General features: G+C 40.3%; 1 protein-coding gene across 1 annotated transcript in view; it reads left to right on the top strand.

Moving 5' to 3' along the window:
- The first annotated feature begins 431 nt into the window (after positions 1-431).
- Positions 432-26,615, top strand: part of LOC127633707 (disintegrin and metalloproteinase domain-containing protein 12) — a 120,385-nt gene continuing 94,201 nt past the window's right edge. The window contains exons 1-2 of the mRNA XM_052112973.1: positions 432-751; positions 25,309-25,421. Of these exons, the coding sequence (XP_051968933.1) occupies positions 649-751; positions 25,309-25,421 (216 nt within the window). The 5' untranslated portion in view covers positions 432-648. The remainder of the gene's footprint in view (positions 752-25,308; positions 25,422-26,615) is intronic.

The raw sequence follows: 26,615 nt of genomic DNA, 5'->3' as shown, positions 1-26,615 counted from the left end.
GTTCTTTAAATTGATGACTTGGACCAAATAATAAAGTACAGCAGCCAATAAGTGCCCAACACAGATGAGAACTCCAAATACTGTTTAAAAGCATCTCAGGTTGAATCCTCAAGAAGTTGCTTGAGAAAATGTCAAGAGTTTATATTTTTGTATTTAAAAAATATATATAAAGTATGAGTGTTTCAAAACGTTTACAGGTAGTGTATATATATATATATATATATATATATATATATATATATATATATATATATATATATATATATATATATATAAGTTAATAAAAGTACCGCAGATAGTGATAATCCGATGAGTCTTTACGTGAATCCAAAAATCAAGGGCGTTCCTCAGCGCGCGTGTACGCATGCACAGAGCACATGGTCGCTGTGACTGACAACAACACTTTGAGCTGAAGAACTGCTGTCGTTCCGGTTCTGGCAGCACGCGCACATACAGACACTCAATGCACCGTTATAAGCTGCATGCGTTCATAACGCGTGTGCGCACTTGTGGAGAGGAGATGTCTGGCGCTGGATCAGCGGAAAGCGCGCACAAACGCTCCTAACGGGAGTCGCTCAGATTTTTAGGAAGTCCTCTCTATATCATGGTCGTGCAGCCGTGATCCGTGGGGTTCTGCAGCCGGGAACCATGTTCACCCGGCACAGTCCGAGATTCGCGCTTCTGCCCGCGGTCTGTGCGCATTTTGTGTCCGTATTGACGGTCTGCTGCGCCGGGAGTCTCTTTCCAAGAGGTAAGAAATATGACAAGATCTTCTTTGTGCACTTAGAGCAACTTTCGCATGACTGTGTCGGGGGTTGTGTCTGGAAACATAGTGAACTGCTGCCTACCCAGACGCACTGTAAAAAGTGAAACTGCACGATTGACATCTTAATGCACTGTTTAACATGAGCAGACTCTGAAATGATATTTCAATTGGTATGACCTTGTCAGTTTCATTCAGTCATATTCATTTAGGCTACAATTCAGACATGCAGTATTTTTGGGCATCATATGAAGCTGTCTACCTAGGCAGCACTCTTGGTTTTGGGACACAGCATGTGTTTTGTGGACAGATGGATCTCTAAATTGAACTGTTGCATTTAAAAAATAATTATAATAATTTTAAATGGAAAACTAGTTCTGACTGCCTGCAGAAAAGCTGTTTTTGGAGTTGTTCATGCTTTATTTATACAGACAAAAGATCTTCATATAATGTTCAAGACTTGCGAATTTCAATTTCATAAGAAAATTCAATTAAATTGATTTGAGGATTCTTTAATAACAATAATTAAAAAAAACTAAATATTTTAAGCTTTATTGATTACATTTTGTTAAACTTTATAAAATTCAATATAATGGATTTTTGTTATGAAATTGAAAATCTTAAATCTTAAAAACAGGCAAAAATATTTTTTGGAGTGTAAGCGGAGAGCATTTATGTATGTTAAGCTGGTGAATCTAGATTGTCGTATCCTCATGCTGATCATCAAATTTCACCTCAAAGTCAAAAGAAAGAAATAAGAAAGTGTATTTTTGCACATATTTTCCACCCCAATTCTCATTACTGTAATGCAAAAATATTTTACTCTTATAACAGGAATGCAAGAACAATGAGATATTTATTATATAACTGTAAAGCATTTATACATCATGGTAATATTTACTGTACTGCCTTTATGCTAATTTAAACAAACATGAAAAATCATTTTTATCTTAACAGTAATAAGATTTATCATTGAGAATAATGGGAACTGCACACACACACACACACACACACACACACATATACATGTACACACACATACACACATATACACATACACACATACACAAGTACACACACATACACACATATACACACACACGTACACACATATACACACATATACACATATACACATACACACATACACACATACACACAGTACACATACACACACACACACTCATACACACATACACACATATACACACATACACAAGTACACATACACACATACACACATATACACACATACACACATACACACATATACACACATACACACATATACACATACACACATACACACACACACACACATGTTGATGCAGCTATCATACGAGCACTCTCCATAGACACACATGATTTTATTCTGTACACACTATAGATTCTATCCATACACCTACACATAACCCCTAAACCTAACCCACACATAACACTACATATTTACATTTTCAACACAACATTGTTTAGTACGATTTTCAAGCATTTGAATTACGGGGACAATAGAATATCCATACACACACACATACATGTACACACATATACACACATACACATAAATATACACACACATACACACATATACACATTCACACACACACTCATACACACACAAACACACACACATACATGTACACACATACATGTACACACACATTCACACACACACACGCACACACACACATACACACAAGTACACACACATACACACACACATACACACACATACACACATATATACACACACATACACACATACATGTACACACACATACACACAAGTACACACACATACACACATATATACACACACATTCACACACACACTCATACACACACAAACACACACACATATACATACACACACATACATGTACATTCATACATGTACACACACATTCACACACACACACACACATACATACACACACATACATGTAGACACACATACACACATATATACACACACACATACACACATATATACACACACATACACACATATACACATTCACACACACACATACATGTACACACACGTACACACACATACATACACACACATACACATATATACACATTCACACACACACACACACACACACATACATGTACACACACGTACACACATATACACATACACACATATATACACACATACACACACACACACACACACACATATACACATTCACACACACATATACACACACACATATACACACACACACACACACACATACACGTAAACACACACACATACACATCACACACACACATACACACACACATATACACGTACACACACACACACACATATACACGTAAACACACACACAAAGTTACCAAATGCTTTACTCTTTACGCTCTACTCACCATTTGTAAAGTGCTCTTAATTAACACAGAAGATAATCATTCCCTCTTTGCCCCCTGATGTTTAATATATTTATCTGCATGTTAATAATTATGTTATTGTGTGCTCTGGCGAGTTAATTTCACATAGAGAATCATTAATTCATCATAGACGCAGTAACTGAGAAGAGATGAGACTCCATGTGGATTCAGTCACTGTGACTATGATGCGATCGCAGGGGCTGCACTAAAGAAACAAACCCACCGCATGCAACAGTGACAGCATTTATGGTGACGGTGCTTGATCAGCCAGAGAGAATTTCATTAAATCAGAGCGCTTCAACAACAAGTGGTCTGAATTAACGAAGACAGAAGTGAGGTTTGCTGCTTCCAAATTCGGTATGAACTGCATTTGATGTAGGCACGTTTCTTTAAGTATGCAGGTGCATTGTATAAATGCCTCAAATCAAATTATGAAAGAATTAACATTTTTGGGTGAACATCTCTTTAATTTCATCTGCAATCAAAGACCAAACTCTGAGCAATAACATTTCCACTAGGTAGAGAGTAGACATAGAGAGAATATATAAAGCGATTGTGAAAGTCAAGATAAAGGATGCATAAAAAAGATGAGCTGTGACAGTGGGGTGTAAAACCAGAAACAGTTGATGTGAGACAGCGCGATCAAAGCAGCGCTGCTACCCAACATGTGTTTGAAAGAGGATGTCGACTACTGTATGTGAACGCTCTCTCCGAGTCTCCTACAGATGCTCAAAGTGCCCCCGGCACAGCGTGTGGAAAACTACAGTTCGGTCCCACTTGTGTGAGTGCCAAATTAAGTGCTTGCCCTTTCATAATTTACTCACCCTCATGGCATTCCAAACCCGGATCACTGTCATCTGTGGAATGCAAAGACATTCAAGTCACATTTTTAACCATGTGTTGTTGCAATCAGTCACGTGACACCAATGACATCAAACCTGCCATGTATCCAAAAGTGGTATTTGTTTAATTGAACGCAGGCGTAACTGAAATTTGTGAGCTCTGGCGGAAGTGAAGATTAGCCGTGAGCGCGCTTACATGCACAATGTCACACTAATTGTGCTTAAAGGAATGTTCCGGGTTCAATGCATAGTTAAAGAAATAGTTCACACTAAAGTGATCGTTATTCACTTACCCTGATGCCATCCCAGTTGCGTATGACTGTCTTTCTAGGGGGGCGGCTGTGGCTCAGGTGGTAGAGTGGGTCGGCTGCAAATCGCAGGGTTGGTGGTTCGATTCCCGGCCCACACGACTCCACATGCCGAAGTGTCCTTGGGCAAGACACTGAACCCCAAGTTGCTCCCAATGGCATGCTAGCACCTTGCATGGCAGCTCTGCCATCATTGGTGTATGAATGTGAGTGAATGAGACGCAGTGTAAAGTGATTTGAATACCACTAAGGTTAAAAAGGCGCTATATAAGTACAGACCATTTACCATTTATTCAGCAGAACACAAATAAAGATTTTTAGAAGAAGATAGAGCTCTGTCAGTTCCTTATAATGCAAGTTAACGGGTGCCAGCACTTTGACGGTCCAAAAAAGTCACATTTAGACGGCATAAAAGTAATCCATGTGACTCCAATGTCATCTGAAGCAAATTGATCTTCTAAGAATCTTTCTTTGTGTTCAGCTTGGCATCAGGGTAAGTGAATAATGAGAGAATGTACATTTTTGGGTGAACTATTCCTTTAAGGTCATAGGCCTTTGTGGCATAATCTTGATTACTAGGAATGTCCCGATACCTAGCCTATAATGGTATTGGATTCGGGGCCGATACTGTACTTGGATACCAAAAACCGATACCATCTGATGTACGAATGTCTTTGTGTAAACATTCAGCATACAAATTAAAATCAAGGTATGTTCAAGTGTTTTATACTGAAAAGGCTGAGATTTAATTATATATATATATATAGTTTGCATTCACTCTTTATAGTGAATATGTGAAGCCGGATGCTCATACACAAAAAAAACATAGATATCTATGTGGAAAAAACATCATTAGCATTGCACGCTCTGTTTATAGCAGATGACAGTGAGGAGAACGCTAATTTACTTTGTAGTGTGCAGCACATGCAGAATACATATTTATTTAATTAAGTTGCAGCCTTTTGCGATTTAATAATCACATTGGCCCTGTGATCCAAATTGAATAAATCAGCCTCCGGAGGGCACTTTTAGAGGAGAACAATCATGATGTAAGCAGTGGTGGACTGGTAATCTGGTATACCGGGCATTTTCATGGTGGGCCAATGCACGTTTCGCTGATCAGGGGCGGAATGGGCATTGGGAGAACCGAGTGGTTCGGCTGCAAAACATGCAAAGTTCGGACGCGCTAAGCAGCAATGAGGCAGCGCGTTATGCAGAACGGACCACAAAATGGCACCGTGATATGCAGAAAAGGACAAGCCTCCCCGTCATGTAAAATCCCGGGCCGATTTCTCTTCCCAGTCCAGCCCTGGCTGTAAGATCACGTCAAACAGCATTTCCTTTAGAAATGATTTAAAATTGTTCTTAAACAACGGTTTTAGGACATGCCTATTTATTATGACATAACATGATATTGACTCGTTCCTCGTTTGTTCATTTATTTGAGGTAAAAAGGCAAAGTTGCGGTTATAGTAATGCACTTACTTTGGAAGTGAATAGAGCAAGTCCATAAACATTTCAAAACACACTGTTTAAACAGTATAACCACGAGACATAAACATTAAACATGCTAACATGACTTTATATGTGATAAAATAGCTTACTAGCCTTGTCTGTGTAAAGGTATATCCATTAGCATTAGCATTAGTTACAGTGGTCCTCCCTGTGTTCTTGTTAATGGCGAAACGCTTGTAAATCCCTCATTTTATCGGACTACAATAATGTTAACGTGTAATGTGTAAATCTTATGGCTATACTTTGAAACAGTGTGTATTTTAATGTTTACAAATTGGCCCCGTTCACCATTGTAAGTGCCTTACTGTAAACACAACGTTTTTTGGAGTCGGGATGAGTCTAAATGATGTTTTTGAGGTAAGTGTCTCCGATTCGCCATTGCCGTTTCATTGCTCAATGTACATGTCTGGGATTGCTTAGTCCTTTTTGAGCTTGGCATCATAAATCACCATCACTTTGTTATATGTAAAACAGAAGACATCTTGTTTCATGAAAGAAAGGAAATAATATGGGTTTGGAATGAAATGAGGGTAAGTAGAAGATGACAGAATCTTTGTTTTTGTATGAACTGTTCTTTTTCAGAACTTTAGACTGTAATCACTTCCTGCAGGGAACAAATAAACCAACTAATCTTCCCACAATTCCCCCCTGGTGTGAAACACAGCACAGCTATGACAGGAAGTGGTTACCTGGCTGCTGTTGTTAAAGGCTAATGAGTGAATTAATCAGAACAGGTGCCTCCCCGTGGTCTCACGAGAGGTCTAAATGCATCAAAATTGTGGTGTTTTTAAGAGTGCAGCATGTGGTCTTGCATAAATGCAGCAGGCTGCGGAAAATCACTGGAGATCTTTAATGGGAAGGTTTCATGAGTTGCCGTCTGTAGAGACTGTTCGTTTTATAATTATGATCAGTTGTAAAATGTGTGAGGGTCACCAAGAACGGATTAAGACCTGAGGGGTCCTCACAAATATTTGAGTTGACTCTGTTCAGCTTGCCTCCCTGTCAGCCATGATGTAGACAGACGATGACCACTTTTAATACAGGACATCACAAATGGAGGAGGGTCAAAGAGCTCTATGGGTGGTCCATTTATGTCAACAAAAAGAAGAGAAGACAAGCTCTTTTGCTGAGGTTAGTTATGAGACTTGGTGTCTGAGTCATTTTACTTACAGTTAGAATTTTCTTCAGGGTTTGTCCCTTCTGTGTCCCCTGCAAAGTCTCTAAATTCCTCGACTGCTTATCTTGTGGATTCACCAAGAAGATTAGCCAGGTTCTGCACCTCAGTGTCACCAAACAAGACAAGTTCTCCATGCTGTTTTGGCCAGTTTTGCATGCCAAGGGGCTTCAGCAACTCTACAAGTCCATCACTCGGCAGTCGTTGTTTGAAGCTGTCAATAACTGCTTGAAAAAATGTATGTATTCTCCTCTCTCTCGCACCAACGATGTCCACGCTTTTAAACTGGCCTGATGAGATACACTCTTCAGCCTTTGGAGTAGATTTAGCTCCCTGAAATGTTAGTGCTTGAAGCACTTCGATGGTCTGCTCAATGTAGTGGCTGCTGTCAACAAGTGATGTATCTCTTCTCTGCAGCTTAAATGAAAGGCTCTGGCGTAGTACAGCCTTCATACATTCATACATGATGTGTTTCAAAAGCCATTTGTATTTTTGTCTTTCAACATCAGTCTGTTCTCTATAACACGGTGGCTCATTTTAGCTTATCGCGGGCCATTCGGCCCATTTTGCGGCCGACCCACCGGCCCGCTTGGTTCTCCCGATGGCCAGTCCACCCCTAATCGGCCCACTGGGAAAATGCCAGGGATGCCAGATTACCAGTCCAGCCCTGGTCTTCACTCTCCATTTGGAAATGTTTTGCTTGTGCAGGTAAACTTTACCACATGGCTTTTACCATGTTAAAATTACTGGCAACCCATCGAAGTGTGAAGAGCTGGCCAAGTTTTAGAATTTTAATGTTCAGATCTTTTGCTGCTTCTCGTAGTAATCGCGCACTCTCCCCTTTTCTCCCCAATTTGGAATGCCCGATTCCCAATGTGCTCTAGGTCCTCATGGTGGCGTAGTGACTCGCCTCAATCCGGGTGGTGGAGTAAGAATCTCAGTTGCCTCCGTGTCTGAGACTGTCAATCTGCGCATCTTATCACGTGGCTTGTTGAGCGCGTTACTGCGGAGACATAGTGCGTGTGGAGACTTCATGCTATTCTCCGCGGCATCCATGCACAACTCACCACGCACCCCAGAGAGCGAGAACCAAATTATAGCGACCACAAGGAGGTTACCCTATGTGACTCTACCCTCCCTAGCAACCGGACCAATTTGGTTGCTTGGGAGACCTGGCTGGAGTCACTCAGCACGCCCTGGATTTGAACTTTCGACTCCAGGGGTGGTAGTCAGTGTCAATACTCGCTGAGCTACTCAGGCCCCCATAATCGTGCATTCTTGTGGGACTGGTGAAACAAGCTGTACAGCTTTGAGAGGAACACGTAAAATACAGCAAAACACAGCCAAATACAGTTTTTAGTGAATCCGACACAGCTAACTCTAGCCGGTATGCAAAGCAATGAATGGATTTAACTCTGGGGAAGTCATGTTCTAGCTTCACAATCACTCACATTTTGGCCTGGCCTGTCAAAACAGAAGCCCCATCAGCAGCAATACTAATGTGATTCTTGTGCAGAAAGTTTTCATCAAAGCCAGCTTCCTGTAAACTCCTCAACGTAGAGTAAATAGTATCAGCATTGGTACACTCTTTTAATTCCACCAAATCTCAAAAAATGTCTTCAACCTCACCTTCTCCATTGACATCACATCTGACAAATATGATTAGGAAGGCAACAGCAAATAGAGTGCTCTCGTAAATTCTTACACTAATGCAGGGTTTTTTATGTTTTATATGGGACACCACCCTCTTTTTCATTACCTTTGATATGTGCTCTATTATCTCAGCACATGAGTGACCCAGTGGTGCACCTGTCCCATAGAAGTCCCATTCAGTTCTTGGAGCATCGGCTCCTACTACTCACTACTCCATTAATCCACTCATCACAATGATGCAGTCCAGGTATTTTGTCAGACAGTAACAATGTCTTTGCATCCTTGCATATGGTGCATCCAATGCTCCCATCCTAATTGAACAGCCTGTCCTTCCAGCCATGCCACTGCTCTCTAGTCCAGCGATCTGGCACATCCGAGTCATGGGATGGTTGAAGTACTGGTAGATCATCACCAGCCTTATAAAAGGATGTTGATATATGTATACTTGCATATACCAGGGGTACAGATAAATACTAAAAAAACGATTCTGTCCTATCATTGTTTTCTCTTGTCTTGCTGACCTCCATATCAACTGACATGTCAGATGTGCAAAAAAGAAGGGTTTGGTTAAAGTTTCGAAATAATAATAATGAATAGATTTATTTACGTAATTTCTGCTAGTAGTTGCAGTTCTATGTGTTGGCAAAAGGTCCTGGGTTGTGTTTGCTGATAACAATGGATCTTAGCACTTTTCTATGTGTACGATTACGACCGTTCTTTCCATTTCTACACGCCTTTCCTAAAAATTCTCTTGACATCAACGCAAGTCTAAACGCTTAAAGTGCTACAGTCGTTGTCTGTTCGTGTAGCACTGAAATATGAATGACAACATCTTAGTTTGTTTATTTACAACATGTTTTTAAATATACAATATCATATCATCATCAAATCATACGTTCTCTGTGGTTATGCCTCCTACACACTACACGACTTTCAAAGGCGTTGGATCGTGGTACCGTTCACAACTGTCTGTCTTGTCATGGACGTTTCAAATCAAAGCATACCGAAGAGGTTTATAAACCCTGGCGTTCGCTGCCTCATGGAAAGTGAACCTGAGCAGGACGACAATGCCAAGATTCATGGGGCTTAAATTGTGAAAGAGTGGTTCAGGGAGCACAAGGAATCATTTTCCCACATGATTTGGCCACCGCAGAGTCCTGACCTTAACTCCATTGAAATTCTTGGAATGTGCCGGAGAAGACTTTACAAAGTGGTTTGACTCTCCCGTCATCAATACAAAATCTCGGCCACAAATTCATGCAACTCTGGTGGGAAAAAAAATGTCTGATGTTGCATAGTGTTGTCGAAACAATGCCACGACGAATGCACGCCATGATCAAAGCTAAAGGCGGTCCAACCAAATATTGAGTATGCCATTTGTTTTGGGCCAGGCTGTGTAGTTCTCCTTGTATCAGTTCAAAAAATTCTCAAAGGATGGCAAAATATGTTTTTGAATATTTTAAATAGAATTTTGCGTAAATGTACTGAAGTTAATTGCATAATAATATTTGCACCAAAATCACTCAAATTAAATCATGTTAATCGACCAAGAAGTTCTCAAAATAGCCAAATATACCCATAATGTAGCTATTTAGGCATTATTTGTCAAACTCACATTCAGGTCGGGCTCTTCTGGTGCGTAACGCCCATTTTCCACAATCCCAAAAATTCTGGATGGATCAAATGTATTCATTATGCTAATTCTTTTTCTCAATGATTGTCCTGTTTTGCATGTTACCATGTTGGAGCTTACCATTTCGGTCATAAACATTTACATAAATCAGTAACCATTTAATGTGTACATATTTTCACATAGAAAATAGCATGTTTTTGACCAAAGTGTCAAAATAGGAGTTCCCCAAGAAATATGCAAGAATGAGCTTGGCTTCCTCCACATTCCCTATTCTCTCCAACAACAAAGGACATGAACGTACTTGTAACTATAGCTTCAGACATGCAAAGTAGCACTTGAAGGCTGCATCAGTCAAATTGGTTTCAAACATGCTGTTTTATATTGATTTTAACATTTGTTCACTCTGAATGCTCCTAACGGTTTCCTGTGAGTCATAGATGTGTCCCTACTCCTATCCTCCTCATGTCTGACATTTTCTTATTATCAGATGACAGTTGGCACACTTTCCTTTGTACGTTAACAGTCAGAGTGAATGGATCATGCCAGCACTGAAGACAGCTGAATGTGATTGGCATCTGCTGGTCGGCCCATGGCAATGACTGACAGACAGACTCAGTTTCATACAGACCAGCAGCTTTTCATATGCACCTTAAACGCTGAACTTCGGAGAAAGAGAGGTATATGCTGAGGAAAACCATATGGTTGAGGGTGTGTGTGAGGGGTGTTAATGAAAGACAGTGAAAGAAATAAAAAGATAGAAACTCTGCAGTGGCAGCAGGGTTGCCAAGTCCACGGTTGTCCAGCAGAATACAGATGTTCAGTGTGTACTGTAGTCCTAAAACCAAGAAGAAACTGCATACAATCTGTGGCATACTTTGAGTTTTGCTATTGGGCTGGTTGAGCACAGAACTGGCAACCCCGAGTGCATGCATGACTGCCTGAGAGAGAGAGAGCGGGAGAGAAGAAACAGAGATCGCATTCAACTCATCTCACCCCTTGGCTTGTACAACTAAAACAACCTTTTGCCCTCTCTGGAAAAAGGCCAAGGGTGATTACATTCTCAATAGCCTGTGACATCAAGCTAGCCTCGCTAGTTAGATTTTTGACTCTCAACATACATTCTAGCCCACACTGTGGTTTCTTCAGCAAAGGACCGCCCACTTGGACAGAAAGAGACCGTCTGATTGACATGTAACATGACTAACCACAGTTGAGCTCAAGTTGCAGTCTCTTTGGTTGTTTAGAACTTCCCCAATACATAAAATTGGGTATCGGCATTGTGATCAGAATGCTCCCTGCCCCTTTAAGTAACCGTAACCAAAAGCAGAATATAGAGTTCTGCACATGAATATCTAGTTTACTTGCTACTAATTGCTACAAAATAAATTCTGAACATTGTTTTTGTCTTCCAGATTTTATCCCACCTGGAAACCGTTGGAAAATTCTAGTAGTTCTTGCTCAAATGCGATCATAATATCAAACTGCTTCCCTTTAAACAAGACCACAATGCAGTCATATAGCAAAACAAAATGCCTGAAATAGCATACAACACCTTTACCACATCATCGAATTGCTTTCTTAAAGGCATAAAGACTTTGTTCAGAACAAACTGACCTCAGATTCCTATAATTGTCCATTTAGCTCTTATATATTGCTCCTTGCAATTAAAACCCAAAGGCATTTTCATCTCTTTTGGTTAGAAGTGCAACTATAAATTGATGTTTGCTTGACAAAGTCTTGTTTAAAACCATTTATCAGTATTACGTTTGAAGGTTACGCTGGCTTTACCGCCAGACACAGACGGACAATGCATTATTCAGTTGTTGCTAGGGTGTTCTGGATGGTTGCTAGGCATTGCCAGGATGTTTTGGCTGGTTGCTAGGGTGTCTTGGTTGGTTGTTAAACATTGCAGAGTTATTTTGGGTGGTTGCTAGTTGTTGCTAGGATGTTCTAGCTAATTGCTAAGCTTTGGTTTCTTGGTTGTTAGGTTGGTTCCTAGGCATTGCTAGGATGTTCTGGCTGGTTGTTAGGTATTGCCAAGCTGTTCTGGCTGGTTGCGAGAGTGATTTGGTAGGTTGATGGGTGTTGCTAGGCATTGCTGTGGTGTTCTAGCTAGTTGTTATAGTGTAGATGGATGGACAAGCAACTAAACTCTACTCATCAAACTATTTCATGGGGGTCTTTAAGTAAACGTTGCAGAAAACTTTGTGTGTGAGCTGATGCTATAAAATATTGCTCAAATTTACCATTGAAAAACAGAAGACTTCAGCCCTCTATATTTTTAATGAATGTAATTTGTTTACATGAATTTTTCGTAAAAGCAACTGCATCATGTTTATCCTGTAGGGATGAGGTCATGGTCTATTTGAGCATCAGAAGCACCCATGTGACCTGGCTTTGTGTAAGGGTCACGTGAAGTTATCTGTGTGGTTCCTGGCTTATCTCAGTGGACTTTGCATGGAGGAGCATATGCTGCTGAAGCAGTTTGCCAAGAGCAGGTGGTCCTGGAGGTCTTATTTGTCCATCTAGAAGCCTCCTGATAAGGTCCTCTCTGTGTAGATACTTACTCAATGGAGAATATATGGTTGATTATATTGGCCTATTGTTAAGTTAATGCTATAGTAGAATATTAGTATAATTAATTAGTCAGAAGTTGAGAAGTTCGGTAAGTGTGCTGTGTACAAATTCTGTAGGCTTTGATTTTTATATTAACATTCACACTAGATGCACTACATCAGTTGTCGGTTAGTGATAATGACCAACTGCAGCATGTGCCAGCCAGACTTCACTTCAGTCTACTAAGACAGAGTTCACAGAGGATGAGTTAATGTGGTGGTGGCGTAGTGGTCTAAAGCACAGAACTGTTAATCAGAAGGTCGCTGGTTCGATCCTCACAGCCACCACCATTGTGTCCTTGAGCAAGGCACTTAACTCCAGGTTGCTCTGGGGGGATTGTCCCTGTAATAAGTGCACTGTAAGTCGCTTTGGATAAAAGCGTCTGCCAAGTGCATACATGTAAATGTAAACGTAATGCAAGGACTCTATATGAGGCTGTGGAGATGGAAGGCCCTCTCCTCCTCTTCATCTCGTCTGGGCAGGGGAACTCTTAGAGCTGTTTGAGCATGTGGCACACATGTGCTTTACATGACCAGCTGGAGTCAAACACAGCTGACATATGCTCTCACACGCTTCCCTATCTCAAACATGCATTGGCATATGGGACAGCCCTGCAGTGACTGTGGCGTTATAAACCAATTATATTGTGGTTAGATTTGCTATCTAGAGCTGTTTTTACACTGCAAAAGCCCAGAGGCTGAATCCAAGCTGCCCATTTATAGTGCATTTACAAAGACTTTTCAGTGCTGCACAGAAGGAACATATGCAACAGGAATCACAATCACGGGAAACAACACGATTGCTTTAAACTTTACATTTCTAGTGGTGACAGAGGTCACAAAGAGGTCTCAGAGATTACACTGACACGGCCGAACAGCAGGGGGCATCACATTCAGTGTAACTGTCTGCCTGGGGATATTGCCATGTCCCTTGCTAAATAAAAGTATATGTAGACATCAGCTATTTGTACACCATTAGTGTTAATTATTCAGAGGACTTTATCAGCAACCAAAAATCCCAGGACTTGTGGCCTGTTGAACTTGTTTAGTCTCTCTGTACAGGACCCTGATGACACTAACAGATCTGGGGGCCTACAATGGTCCTTTATTCATGTGTTTGTTTAGTGTCCTCTCTTAGGCTGAACAGTTTAGGTTTTAGGTCGGCCAATATAAACACTTAAACTGCAATCACAATGGGATCTCCTTCAAATCCCACACCAGAGGAAGAGAGGAACGGAAAGTTAATGAGAGAAGATTTGATGAGATTCTTAGACGATGTTTCTAGAGCATCACATTGCTGCTAGACTAGATGAAAGATGCTTTTTTTGTGGTGAATCAAAAGTCGTGCTTTCCAAGTATCACTATTAATTTTGCTTTTACTTAAGAGTTACGAATTTGTATGAACCCCTAACCCTACGCATCGAACTTGTTTGTGTTACTCGTCCAGCACTGAGATGTGCATTTACTTAACCAAGTTATTAGGCTTCCATGGCCAAAAGCTTACGTTAAGCTATTCAAGAAATACCTGGCTTTTGCCACCTCGGGGGGTATTTTAAAGGAAATCCACATTTATTCCCAAATTAAACCAAATCCACCATTAACTACGTTTCCATCCCCTGTCCTACAATTAATACTTTTAAATCACTTCTAAAAACGTATCTTTTTAACTCTAACTCTGTAGCTTATGGATCATTGTTAGAGTAGCAGTGTTTCCCAATATTGGTCTCTGTTTTATAAGCAAATGATGTTGTCTTTTATTGATTTGTTTTAACTGCTAGCATTGTACAGTACTTTGGTCAACAAGTGTTGTTTTTAAATGTGTTTTATAAATAAAGGTGACTGACTGAGCAACACCCTAACAATCACTAAGAACCCCATAGCAACAGTTGTGCAATACCCTAGCAACCACCCAGAACACCCTAGCAACCAAAGAGCAACACCTTAGCAGCCATTTGAAACACCTTAGAAACCGAATAGCATCACCATGGCAACCACTCTGAAAACTCTAGCAACCACATAGCAATGCTTTTACAATCCCTCAGAACCTAGCAACTGCTGTGCAACATCCTAGCAATCACTCAGAACACCTTAAAAACTGCAAAAAATGCCCTAACAATTACCCAGATCACCGTTATATCAATCCCTCTGTAATGTCCTAAAAAACAGTCTGAACATCTTAGCAACCACAGAGGAACACCCTAAAAACCATTGAGAACACCTAAGAAATTGCAGAGCATTGCTTTAGCAACCACTCAGAACAACTTAAAATCTCCAAACAATGCCCTAGCAACCATGCAGAACACCATAGCAACCACATTGCTACTACCTAGCAATCACCCAGAACACCATAGCAACAGCTGTACAACTCGCTAGAAGCCACCCCGAACACCATAGCAACCATGAAGCAACACCTTAACAGCCAATAACCCCTAGAAACCACAGAACATTACCCTGGCAACCACTCAGAACACCTTAGCAACCAAATTGCAACGACCTAGCAATCACCAGAACACCATAGCAACAGTTGTACAACTTGCTAGCAGCCACCCAGGACACCATAGCAACCATGAAGCAACACCTTAACAGCCAATAACCCCTAGAAACCACAGAACATTACCCTGGCAAACCACCTAGAACACCAGAGTAACCACCCTTACAACCACTCAGAACACTTTAACAAACACCTTAATGATTGCATTGCAACACCCTAGCACCACTCGGCACACCCTAGCAATCACTTAGAGATTCCCTAGCAACTGCATAGCAATGCCTTACTAAACACTCTGAAGACTTTAACAACCTCATAGCAATGGCCTACCAACTGCCCGAAGACTTAACTCTTGGCTTGTATTCATCCTGCACAAATTTGTTTCCAATATAAGGATGCTCAGGACAGTTTGTCGTTGCAGCAACCTGATCTTCGCATTCTCATTAAGCGAGGTCTTCTTCTCCGAACTGCTGGAGGCAGAAACTGCATCTCTCTCAACTCTTTCTCACATATCCTGGACTGTGACCAAACTCTTTCCCTTTTGTTTGAGCTGTCTTCTGTTTTTCTCTTTGTTCATGTGGAGAGTCATCGGCATGTCGCCTGTGGCGTTGTTTTTCACATTTAATCAAATGCAGCACCGCAGCGGGATATGAGCAAGCCGAGTGGCTCATTCACAGTGAGATGCTGTTACTGCGCGACTGGTGATTCAAAAAGGACTATTTGTGGTTACCTGGGTATTAGACCGCATGCTGGGAAATTAGTTATCGAACAGGGGAGCAGAACCTTCCTGGAAAGAAAAGTGTGTAACAAAGATGCACACAAATAGCCCCACTCAGTGTGCATTTATACTGGCTACTTTACAGGTCAGTGCTAGTTATGTGCTAGCCTTGTGTTTCAGTCCAGGAAAAGACTTTGCTCTAAGTAAAGAGGGACTTTTATCAATGGCAAATGAAAGATTGTGCACCCCATTTGCAATAATAAAATTAAAAACTGTGAGGAAATCATTATTATTGCACACGCTGTCACACTGAGTGGTTGTCCAAGACAGAAAACAGCCCCCTGAGTGGTCACAAGGAGTTTAAGGCATTTGTTGTTGTTATATTGAAATGGTTGTGAGCCAAAAATGCATGGTTAATTTTTGGACATATTTCATCTTGCATCCCCTCAGGTCCAGATGTCAGACAGAGATGTTACATGTGAACTTAACTTGAAACTCCCACTGGAGATAAAAGACAGTTTATTACTGGAGTTGTGAATATAGTTATCAGACGTGCAAAGTCTATTCAAACTTACTTTGAAACCGCAATGCATGATCAGTGTTGGGGAAGCTACTTTGAAACTGTACGTTCCCAAGCTATGAGCTACTCATCATTTAAAGTAGTTATATTACAGTCAAGCATCTTGGGATAATGTACAGTCAGCCGGTCGCAAAATAAACCCAGACAGGGTGGTCTGGGGGCGTATTACAGAAAACGTACAAATATAAAATGACCACAGCGTGTGCAAAACCTACTACTTCACTCACAGCAATTAGGTTGTTCCTTAATATTATTTTAATCGAACAATTTTTTTTATTGTTGTCCAGTTTGTCATTATAATATGATACAGTAGTAAATTATTTGAGGATTTGTTGTATACAATATTCATATATTTAATAGTATTTAGTCTTATTTACTTTCACCTGGAGCTCATATTGTGACGCTGCAGTGTATTGTTCACCATGTTGCAAAAAGCTGTATTTTATGTAGGCGTCGTGTTCTGAAACTGCTCTGGTACTATCTGGGCATGATCGTTATCATGCAGGAAAGCGTTCAAGAGTTATAAGCCAAAATAGAAATGTTTCTTTCTCCTGACCAGTAGGGGGCAGTGTGCCAAAATTCTACATGTAAACTTAGGGCCTAATTGTGATGACACGTACCAAGTTTCATCCCAAACCCTTAAAGCATTGCGGAGATACAGCCTCAAGTTCAACTTTGCACATTCTTTATCAAATTAATTGAAGCGCCATTCGAAAACGGTATGGTTTGTCAAAATTATGTGAATATCTTTTGTCGGGTGTGCCTCCTAGATGATGCAGGACAAATTCCCTGCAAATAGGACAAACAGTCTAGGAGGAGTTAAAAATAGTAGGTTTTCAAAACATTTAAAAATGGCGGACAGGAAGTTTGCTCGATCATGACATAATTGGTTTCATTGTTCTCGGTATGAACCACGGAATCTATCAAGACCCGTGTGTCATGATAGTAGGCAAAAGGAGTCAATAGATATTAGCATTTTTATGAAATAGCATTATAATTTTTGACCACAAGGTGGCACTGTCCCGAAACTTTTTTAGTCCCTCCAGAGCATGGTGCCAAAGTCACATACCGAGTTTCATAACATACGCCAAGTTGTTCGTAAAATACAGCATTTTATGACTAAATTCAAAATGGCCGACGTCCAAAATGGCCGACATAGGAATTTTTCATATTGTTGGACTCACTATGCCCCACTGAATCTAATGAGGCCAGTGATGATGATTTTATGACCAACTGTTCAAAAGTTATGAGCAAAAATTTGCTTTTTTTCATATCTCGTGACCAGTAGGGGGCAGTGCAACAAAACACTGCAGGTAACCTCAGGACCTAATGGTGATGACACGTACCATGTTTCGTCCCAATCCCTCAAAGCGTCACGGAGATAATTAATGTTGATTTAAAAAATGTATTAGTATATGTTTAAATCTGTTTCCTTACGTCATCGTTATTCAGGTTCAGAGAGACAGTAAATGTGCTGAGCAGTCTTATCTTTCCACAGTCACTGTCTCTTTTCACTGTGAGAATGGTGTGTGGGAAACCCTAATATTTGGCATGTAGCATAGATGAATAGTCTGCATAAGGATAAGACTTTCTCCCCTCTAAATCTGCTCTACTCTGGTCAGTCAGAAGGAGAGCTCGGCCTTTGATTCGCTAATAGTGGATTCCAGTTGCTTGAAGAAGACCAGAGCAGAAGTTTAATTCAGTATAACACTTACACACACTTTAGACAAGGGCTGCGGTTCATGTACGGAGACAGACAGAAAGACACATCGCTATCGTTCTAAGCAGCATCCTTAACCAATCCTGCTTAAAAGCAACAGTTTGAAAATCTGCTTAAAGCCACGGTCACACTAGGCTTTGAGCATGCCAAACAGGGATGGATTAGCCACCGGACCGATTGGGCCATTGCCCAGGGGGTTCTCTAAAACTAAATAAATGTCAGCCTTATGTCAAATACCATTTGTTTGGCCAATTGCATGCTGGACTACAGCAGCTCGAGCACAGGCATTCGATTGCGCGCTCAAGGAATCTGCGTCTCACAGGTGCAGCACGTTTATTTGAAAGACTTCATGCAACAGTATGGATTACTTTAAAATGTTTAAATGATAAAGCGAAAGATGCCTTAATACCCTAAATATGTGCACGGTAACCTTTTGTAATATGTGGTTAACCGTGAGAGTTCATGAATGGTTATTGTGTTATTTGTCGGGACTCGGGAATAAAAAACATTTATTGCCATGGATGCGTCAAACACAATCTCAGATTAGCAGGGAATAAAGTGCACAGTGAGATATGAGCCTAAATAGCACAATACATAGATCTTCAAATGATAAAATCACATTAAAGTCGAACAAATATATTCTCTGTCACTGCCTGCAACATAGTAGACCTGTTTTTAATCAATGGAAAATTTGTCATTCTTCCCAGGCACATTCCATGAGGCGGTGAACGCTACAGTTTATAGGACTTCTTCAGGACGCTTTGGTTTTTAATGATGCAGCATTTAACTTGTCTGCACACCAGAGCAAAAAGGGGGGAAAAACAATCTGGAATGATGTGTAATGGTCACATTAATATTACAGTGATTTTAAACTTAATGTAGTGTCTAAAAAAATGTGACGTCCTGCACGGTACTCTGAAAAAAGTGAGTTAAGATTAAGATTCAACTTTATTGTCATTGTGCAGAGTACAGGTACAGAGCCAATGAAATGCATATTTCACAAATGCACATCGCATATCCCAACTAAGCTGGGGTCAGAGCGCAGGGTCAGCCATGAAACAGCACCCCTGGAGCAGATAGGGTCAAGGGCCTTGCTCAAGGGTCCAAAAGTGGTATCTTGAGCCATGCTGGGGCTTGAACCCCCAACCTTTTGGTCAGTAACCCAGAGCCTTAACCGCTGAGCCACCACTGGCCCTATGAGTTGTGGCACACTGTTTAAAGACTTCCATCCAGTATGTGTTTACACAGCCTCGACGCACATGTGAACAGCCTGTAACTTGCCCTATAGCCTACTTACATTTACATTTATGCATTTGGCAGACGCTTTTATCCAAAGCGACTTACAGTGCACTTATTACAGGGACAATCCCCCTGGAGCAACCTGGAGTTAAGTGTCTTGCTCAAGGACACAATGGTGGTGGCTGTGGGGATCAAACCAGTGACCTTCTGATTACCAATTATGTGCTTTAGCCCACTACGCCACCACTCCCCACTTAAAAAAATTGACCCAAAATCTGGCCCAAACCTGTAGGTTTGTCGGGTACCGTCGGACTCAGATCGGGTTGAAACCTCTAAACACATGCAGAATGACCGAATAGTGATTTTGGTATTTGAATACCATTCACATCCCTATTAATAACACATGATTTTGGATCGGTTCATAATTAAAAAGTACATATAACAAGACATTGCTCCAAACTTTTCTTCCATCAATTTGAAAAATCCAACCAAATCTGGCAAGCGTCCTGTAGAACATAGTCACGTGACATGTCATGTATATGTTCATGTATATGGTCAACATTTCTCTTTCTTTCTTTGTCTTTTTCACATGAGCTCCTAGCCATACGTTGTGGGATTGAAGGAAACTTGGCCAAGATGTTTAATTAGAGGCCACATCCACACTAATACGATTTTCATTTGAAAACACCTCTCTTCTGCACTAGAACGGTGTTTTCCTATATTTCGAAAATGCTCTCCAATACGCATACATTGGAAAGTGATAGCGTTAGGACCCTGACAAATCTTTTTAAAATGAAAACGGATTAGTGTGGATGTAGCCATAAAAGACAGCATAAGGTTGCTCGCTACTTTCTGGATCAGCCTTTGCATCTGGAGCATGTATATGAGCCCTTAAAATGGTGTCTAGGTAGGCAGCTCAATAGGTTTTGGAACAGAGCTGTTATTTCAAAAGTTCTTTAATAAACAGCGATTGAAACTTTGAAGATTTAATTTATCTCACTTAGAGTATATACAAATTGGATGTTTGAGTTGTTTGTAAAGATTGAATGAAGACAAATTATGTTGATTCAGTAGCGTGCAGATGCCAGTGAACACTTGTGTTTGGACAAACCGTGACTTTCTGCACATGCACACTCAAACCGCACGTTTAATGAGTATATCAATGGGATTGTATTGTAAATTACATTAGCTCAAAACTCAGCATGCAGCTCTACAGTCGCTGTGTAATGGAGTGATTTCATGCATGATTTACGACACACTGTTTGTGTCATTCTTGGTAAATGTTTGATGTGTATGCATGCATGTGTGTGCTGTAGTGTTATTATAAATGTGTTTATATGGTTGACGTCTCTGTGGTAAATTGTTGTGTCAAGGAGCAAACTTTTTTAGCTTCTTACACTTATTGAGTTCTGTTTCAAATAGTGAGCTGTCTTGATTACTACTGTCTACATAGGCAGCTTACTAACATGACAGCATCCTAATACTAACCTCTCTCTCTCTCTCTCTCTCTCTTTCTCTCTCTCTCTGCTATCTTGGATTATTTTTAAGAATAAAAAAGCTTCTTTTGTTCCTTTTTGTCAAAGCAGTTATTCTAGTTTTAAAGCAAACATTATAGTAGCTTTAAACCTTTCAGATGTGAACTAGAATTTCTCTAGTTTGGTTGTTATTGGTTATTATTTGAGGACGTTTTCAAAAATCTTAATTTCCAGCACATCTCAAATCCTGTATTTTGTTAGATAGAGTTCTTTGGTGGAAATTACATTCTTAAAAATAAATATAATAGAATAATTGACTAGGCTAATTTCAAAGCTAACATTTTATATATGCTAAATTTACAATTAAATAATATTGTAAAGCAGTTCAAAGGAAAGGAGGCGGCGAGAACTGGCTTGACAATATAAATAATAGTTTAATGAAGAAATAAACGAAAAACACACAAACATAAACACACAGAGCAGCTGCCTGTAACTCTCTCTCTCTCGAAGCATCGTCACTGGCCGCCCTTATCCCCATTGTTGCCCGGCCCCGCCCTCCTCCACTCTACACTCCTCCCGGCATGGATAAAGGCCAACACGGAGTGACAGAGAGAGAGAGAGAGGAGAGACTGTTGTCTGTTGTCTGACTCCCCTCGTCACGTGGTCCCCAATCACTCCTCCACCTTCTCAGGCAGATGGCAGATGCTCCTACCCGGGCGGACCGGAGTCAGACCGACCCCCAGCGGACAGAACGCCCCTCCGCATTCTTGCAGACCCGTGGGGACTATCCTCCACCCCTGGCAGCGGCCCTACCGCTCCAGGCAGTCGGGGAGTCGCTTCCTCCTCCCCTCGTGGACGGCGGTCCTCTTGACCCCTCCGCATTTCTCGGGGATGGCAGGGCACTCCTCCACCCCTGGCGGCGGCTCCTTCGCTCCAGGCGGTCGGGAGTCCAGTCCCCACTTGCCTCGCAGACCGCGGCCGTTCTCTCCATCCAGGCGGTTGGGCTATTCAGTCCCCCGGCAGATGGCAGCGGCACTCCCCTGTGTGGACGGCAGTGTCGAGGTCTTCACGACGGGCATCCCTCCTCCTTCCCAGGTTTCGGCACCAATGTAAAGCAGTTCAAAGGCAAGGAGGAGGTGATAACCGTCTTGACAATATTAATAATAGTTTAATGAAGAAAAAAATGAAAAACACACAAACATAAACACACAGAGCAGCTGCCTGTAATTCTCTCTCTCTCTCGAACTGCCCTTATCCCTCGCGCACCCCCATCAGGCTGATTGGGGACCGGGCATCCGCTCATGCAAATTTTCAGTTTGACATCAATTAAAAATATTCTGCTCACATGTTATATTTACCTTGATTTTTCTTTGGTTAAACAAGATCACTAACTTAAATGATAAACATGTATATATAAAATAAGTGTTTTGGTGTGGTAGGAATGATAGAAATTATTTCTTACAACAAATATTGACATCTATTTTAAGTTTAAGTAAATGTAATAATTTGTACTTTTACAAGGGCGTTTCATAGTAAAATGTCTGGGACTGGGACAAGGCTAAAACCGTTAGATCTGTTGTATTGACCTGTTTCAGTGATGTCACTTTTCCCTGTAGCCACCATATTTGTGACATCAGCAGGAGTGAACAAGTCGGTGAATGGAAAAACACCCAAAAACGATATCAAGAAAAATAAAAATCTTTTTGATCCAGCCTAAATGTTTATACAAGTCTGAAGTCAGCACAAATATTGCCAAAATGAACTTTCGTGGACATTTAAGGATATTTTATCCATGATTCATCTCAGTGACCGGCGAGTACATGCTACCACTGGCACATCACCATAAACATCTCTCATTCAGAAGTTACAAATGTTTTTGAGTTTTTCACAGTATTAAAAAATGTCTGTGATCCCGTCTGTACAGCTGAAAATGCATATCAGAGCAAAAACCAAGGCATGAGGTCAAAGGAACCGCCTGCAGAGCTCAGAGACAAGATTGTGTCAAGGCACAGATCTGGGGAAGGCTACAAAAATGTTTTCCCTTTATTGAAGGTTCCTAAGAGCACAGTGGCCTTCATAATTGTTCACTGGAAGAAGTTTGGAACAACCAGGACTCTTCCTAGAGTTGGCCGCCTGGCCAAACTGAGCAATTGGGGAGAAGGACCTTGGTAAGGGAGGTGACCAAGAACCCGATGGTCACTCTGGTTGAGCTCCAGAGATCATGTGGCAAGACGGAAGCCTCTCCTCAGGTGCAAGACACTTGAAAGCCCACTTGGAATTAGCAAAAAAGCACCTAAAGGACTCTCAGACTGTGAGAAACTAGATTAATTGGTCTGATGAAATGAAGATTGAACTCTTTGGCCACAATTCGAAGCGTTAGGTCTGGAGTTAAATCAGGCACCGCTCCCAACCTGTGCAACACCATCCCAACGGTGAACGGTGCATGGTGGTGGTAGCATCATGCTGTGGGGTGTTTTCAGTGGCTGGGACTGGGGACTGGTCAGGGTTGAAGGAAAGCCGAATGCAGCAAAATACAGAGATATCCTCAATGAAAACCTTATATAGACAGGTGTGTGCCTTTCCAATCATGTCCAATCAATTGAATTTGCCACAGGTGGACCCCAATCAAAGTGTAAAACATCTCAAAGATGATCCAGAGAAATGTGATGCACCTGAGCTAAATTTCAAGAGTCATAGCAAAGGGTCTGAATACTTATGTCAATGGGATATTTAAGTTATACAAAGTCTGGTTTTTGCTTAGTGATTATGGGGTATGGTGTGTAGAATGATGTGAAAATTTGTGTAATTGATGTGAAAATTACTTAAAGTGTTTTAGCATAAGGCATACTATTTAGCAATAATACTTTAGGGGACTGAATACTTATGAATGCACTTTACATATGCAAAGAGATTTTTAACAGTATTGTTAGGCTCTTCTCCATAATTTGATAAATAAAGGCTGCCATGGTCACTACAAAAAATAAAATTTGGTTTGCTGCCTGTTTGATATGGGTGGTGATTGCACAATGTTAATTGCGCGGGATAAATGATGCTGTGTTTTGTAAATAAAGCACAATCTATATAGAGCCTAATTTGCATAGAAAGGAGATTAAAAGTGTGATGGTTGCACTTTATTTTACAGTACTGTTCTACATTTACGTGCTATGTAATTACAACACTAGTAATTCCTTTGTACTAACCCTAAACCTAACCTTAACCCATATTAAGTACATGTAGTTACCTAATATTACTCAGTACTTCCTTGAGTAAGTGCATTTTAAGTATACTGAAAGTACATGTACTCTAAAATAAAGTGCAACCAGTGTGACTATGACTTTATTTGAACATGGCTCAGCATTATTTTAAAACATTAATTAGCGCCTGGTTTTGGATTGCAAGTACACGGCAAAAACAGAAGAAAAAAATGTATTTGATGAAGCTTTATGCTTAAAACAAGAAATAAAATTAGCAATGGGGTTAGAAAAATGTACTTGTTTTCCCTTAAAATCAAGTCATTTGGCTTACCTAATTTGCCCCAAAAAAAAGACTTAGGTTAAAAAAAAGGTTACTCTGAAAACATAATATTAATGGATATTTTTACTGGAAAACAAGACTAAAATACTCAATAAGAAAATGTTTTGTCTTGCAGTGTAGTGAATTAAACGTAGTGGCAAAAGTGACACCATTAACGTTCCCTTTGGGTGTTATTCAAATACTATTTTAAGGGATAGAAAGTCATCAGACAATAAAACGTCTAGACTGTAGATTGGTGGTTTGCTTTAATGTGGAGATTTCAGACTTTGTGTGTGTGTGTGTGTGTGTGTGTGTGTGTGTGTGTGTGTGTGTGTGTGTGTGTGTGTGTGTGTGTGTGTGAGCGTGTATTTATCACTTTGTGGGGACCAAATGTCCCCATAAGGATAGTAAAACCCGAAATTTTTGACCTTGTGGGGACATTTTGTCGGTCCCCATGAGGAAAACAGCTTATAAATCATACTAAATTATGTTTTTTGAAAATGTAAAAATGCAGAAAGTTTTCTGTGAGGGTTAGGTTTAGGGGTAGGGTTAGGTTTAGGGGATAGAATATAAAGTTTGTACAGTATAAAAACCATTATGTCTATGGAAAGTCCCCATAAAACATGGAAACACAACATGTGTGTGTGTGTGTGTGTGTGTGTGTGTGTGTTTCAGCTGCCTATCCGAGTCAACACGGCACACTAAACACGCTGGGATATTATGACATCATAGAACCACGCCTGCTCATTGGAGGACAGCAGCGACCAATTAGTCTCCTGAAGTCACTGGTAAGCATCATTACAAGCACCGTATTGAAATCCCTCTTATTTTAAGTTATGTTAGCAAAAGCATAGATGGTTCAGTGCAGCAGCAAACTGACCTGCTGTGAGGTTCAGAACAGGACTTCATCTCTGGAGGGAATTTGTTTATTTTGTCCTTAATGAAAAACATTTATCAACCAATTTATGCACTATAAAGACTTTAAAAGGTTTAACAGAGAGATTTTACATGTGTATTGCCCTCAGCAACAAACGTAAAGAGAGATGCAAGACCACCCAGAGATCCGTGTGAGTGTGTTTGTGGAGACACTGCATTAGAATACATGGAAAGAGGCCAACAAACTTTTCTGAACTGGAATCTGTTGTTATTTGACATGTATTAGGTTACGGTGGGATGTTTTTTTTTAAATGAATAATAAGAATGCCTTTGAAATCTGCATCATTGCAATCACTGCTTTAAATAAAGGATTTGCACCTATAGCAGAGATTACTTCAATAAAACTTTTCTTGAGCTGTGAGTTATCGGTTCTCGTATTATCTCCAGATAATCCCTAGTTTTATTGCAAAATGACTATCTGCATGTTGGTTAAACCACCTGACTTTGAGTTGGTCGGCAAAGTTTTTCAAATATAATGTTTTTTTAAAACAACATTGTTAGACAAAACAATTCAAAACTATTAATTCCAACATTTATGAATTGTAGCTTTTATTGAGATTAAAATGTTTATATATACACTGGAGGCCAAAAGTTTGGAATAATGTTCAGATTTTGATGTTTCAGAAGGAAATTGGTGCTCTAATTCACCAAAGTGGCATTCAACTGATCATAAAGTATCATCAGGACATTACTGATGTAAAAAACAGCATCATCACTCCAACACCTTATCTTTGAGTAATCATGATAAATTTATCATTTTGTTTTAGAAAATCACTTGCCATTATATCAAACACATTTGAAAGATATTTGATTCATTAAATGAAGCTGAATGTTGTCTTTGTGTTTGTTTTTGAGTTGCACAGTGTGCAATAGACTGGCATGTGTTCAGGTCAATATTAGATCAAATGATGGCTAAAAAAAAGAAACAGCTTTCTCTAGAAACTCATCAGTCAATCATTGTCTTGAGGAATGAAGGTGATACAATGCTTGAAATTGACAAAAATACTGCAGATTTCATACAAAGGTGTAACTACAGTCTTCAAAGT

Source organism: Xyrauchen texanus, chromosome 40 (assembly GCF_025860055.1).
Source record: "Xyrauchen texanus isolate HMW12.3.18 chromosome 40, RBS_HiC_50CHRs, whole genome shotgun sequence".
In the NCBI taxonomy this organism is placed as follows: domain Eukaryota; kingdom Metazoa; phylum Chordata; class Actinopteri; order Cypriniformes; family Catostomidae; genus Xyrauchen; species Xyrauchen texanus.
The sequence above is the reverse complement of the archived record's forward strand: the minus strand, read 5'-3'. Positions and strand labels throughout refer to the sequence as shown.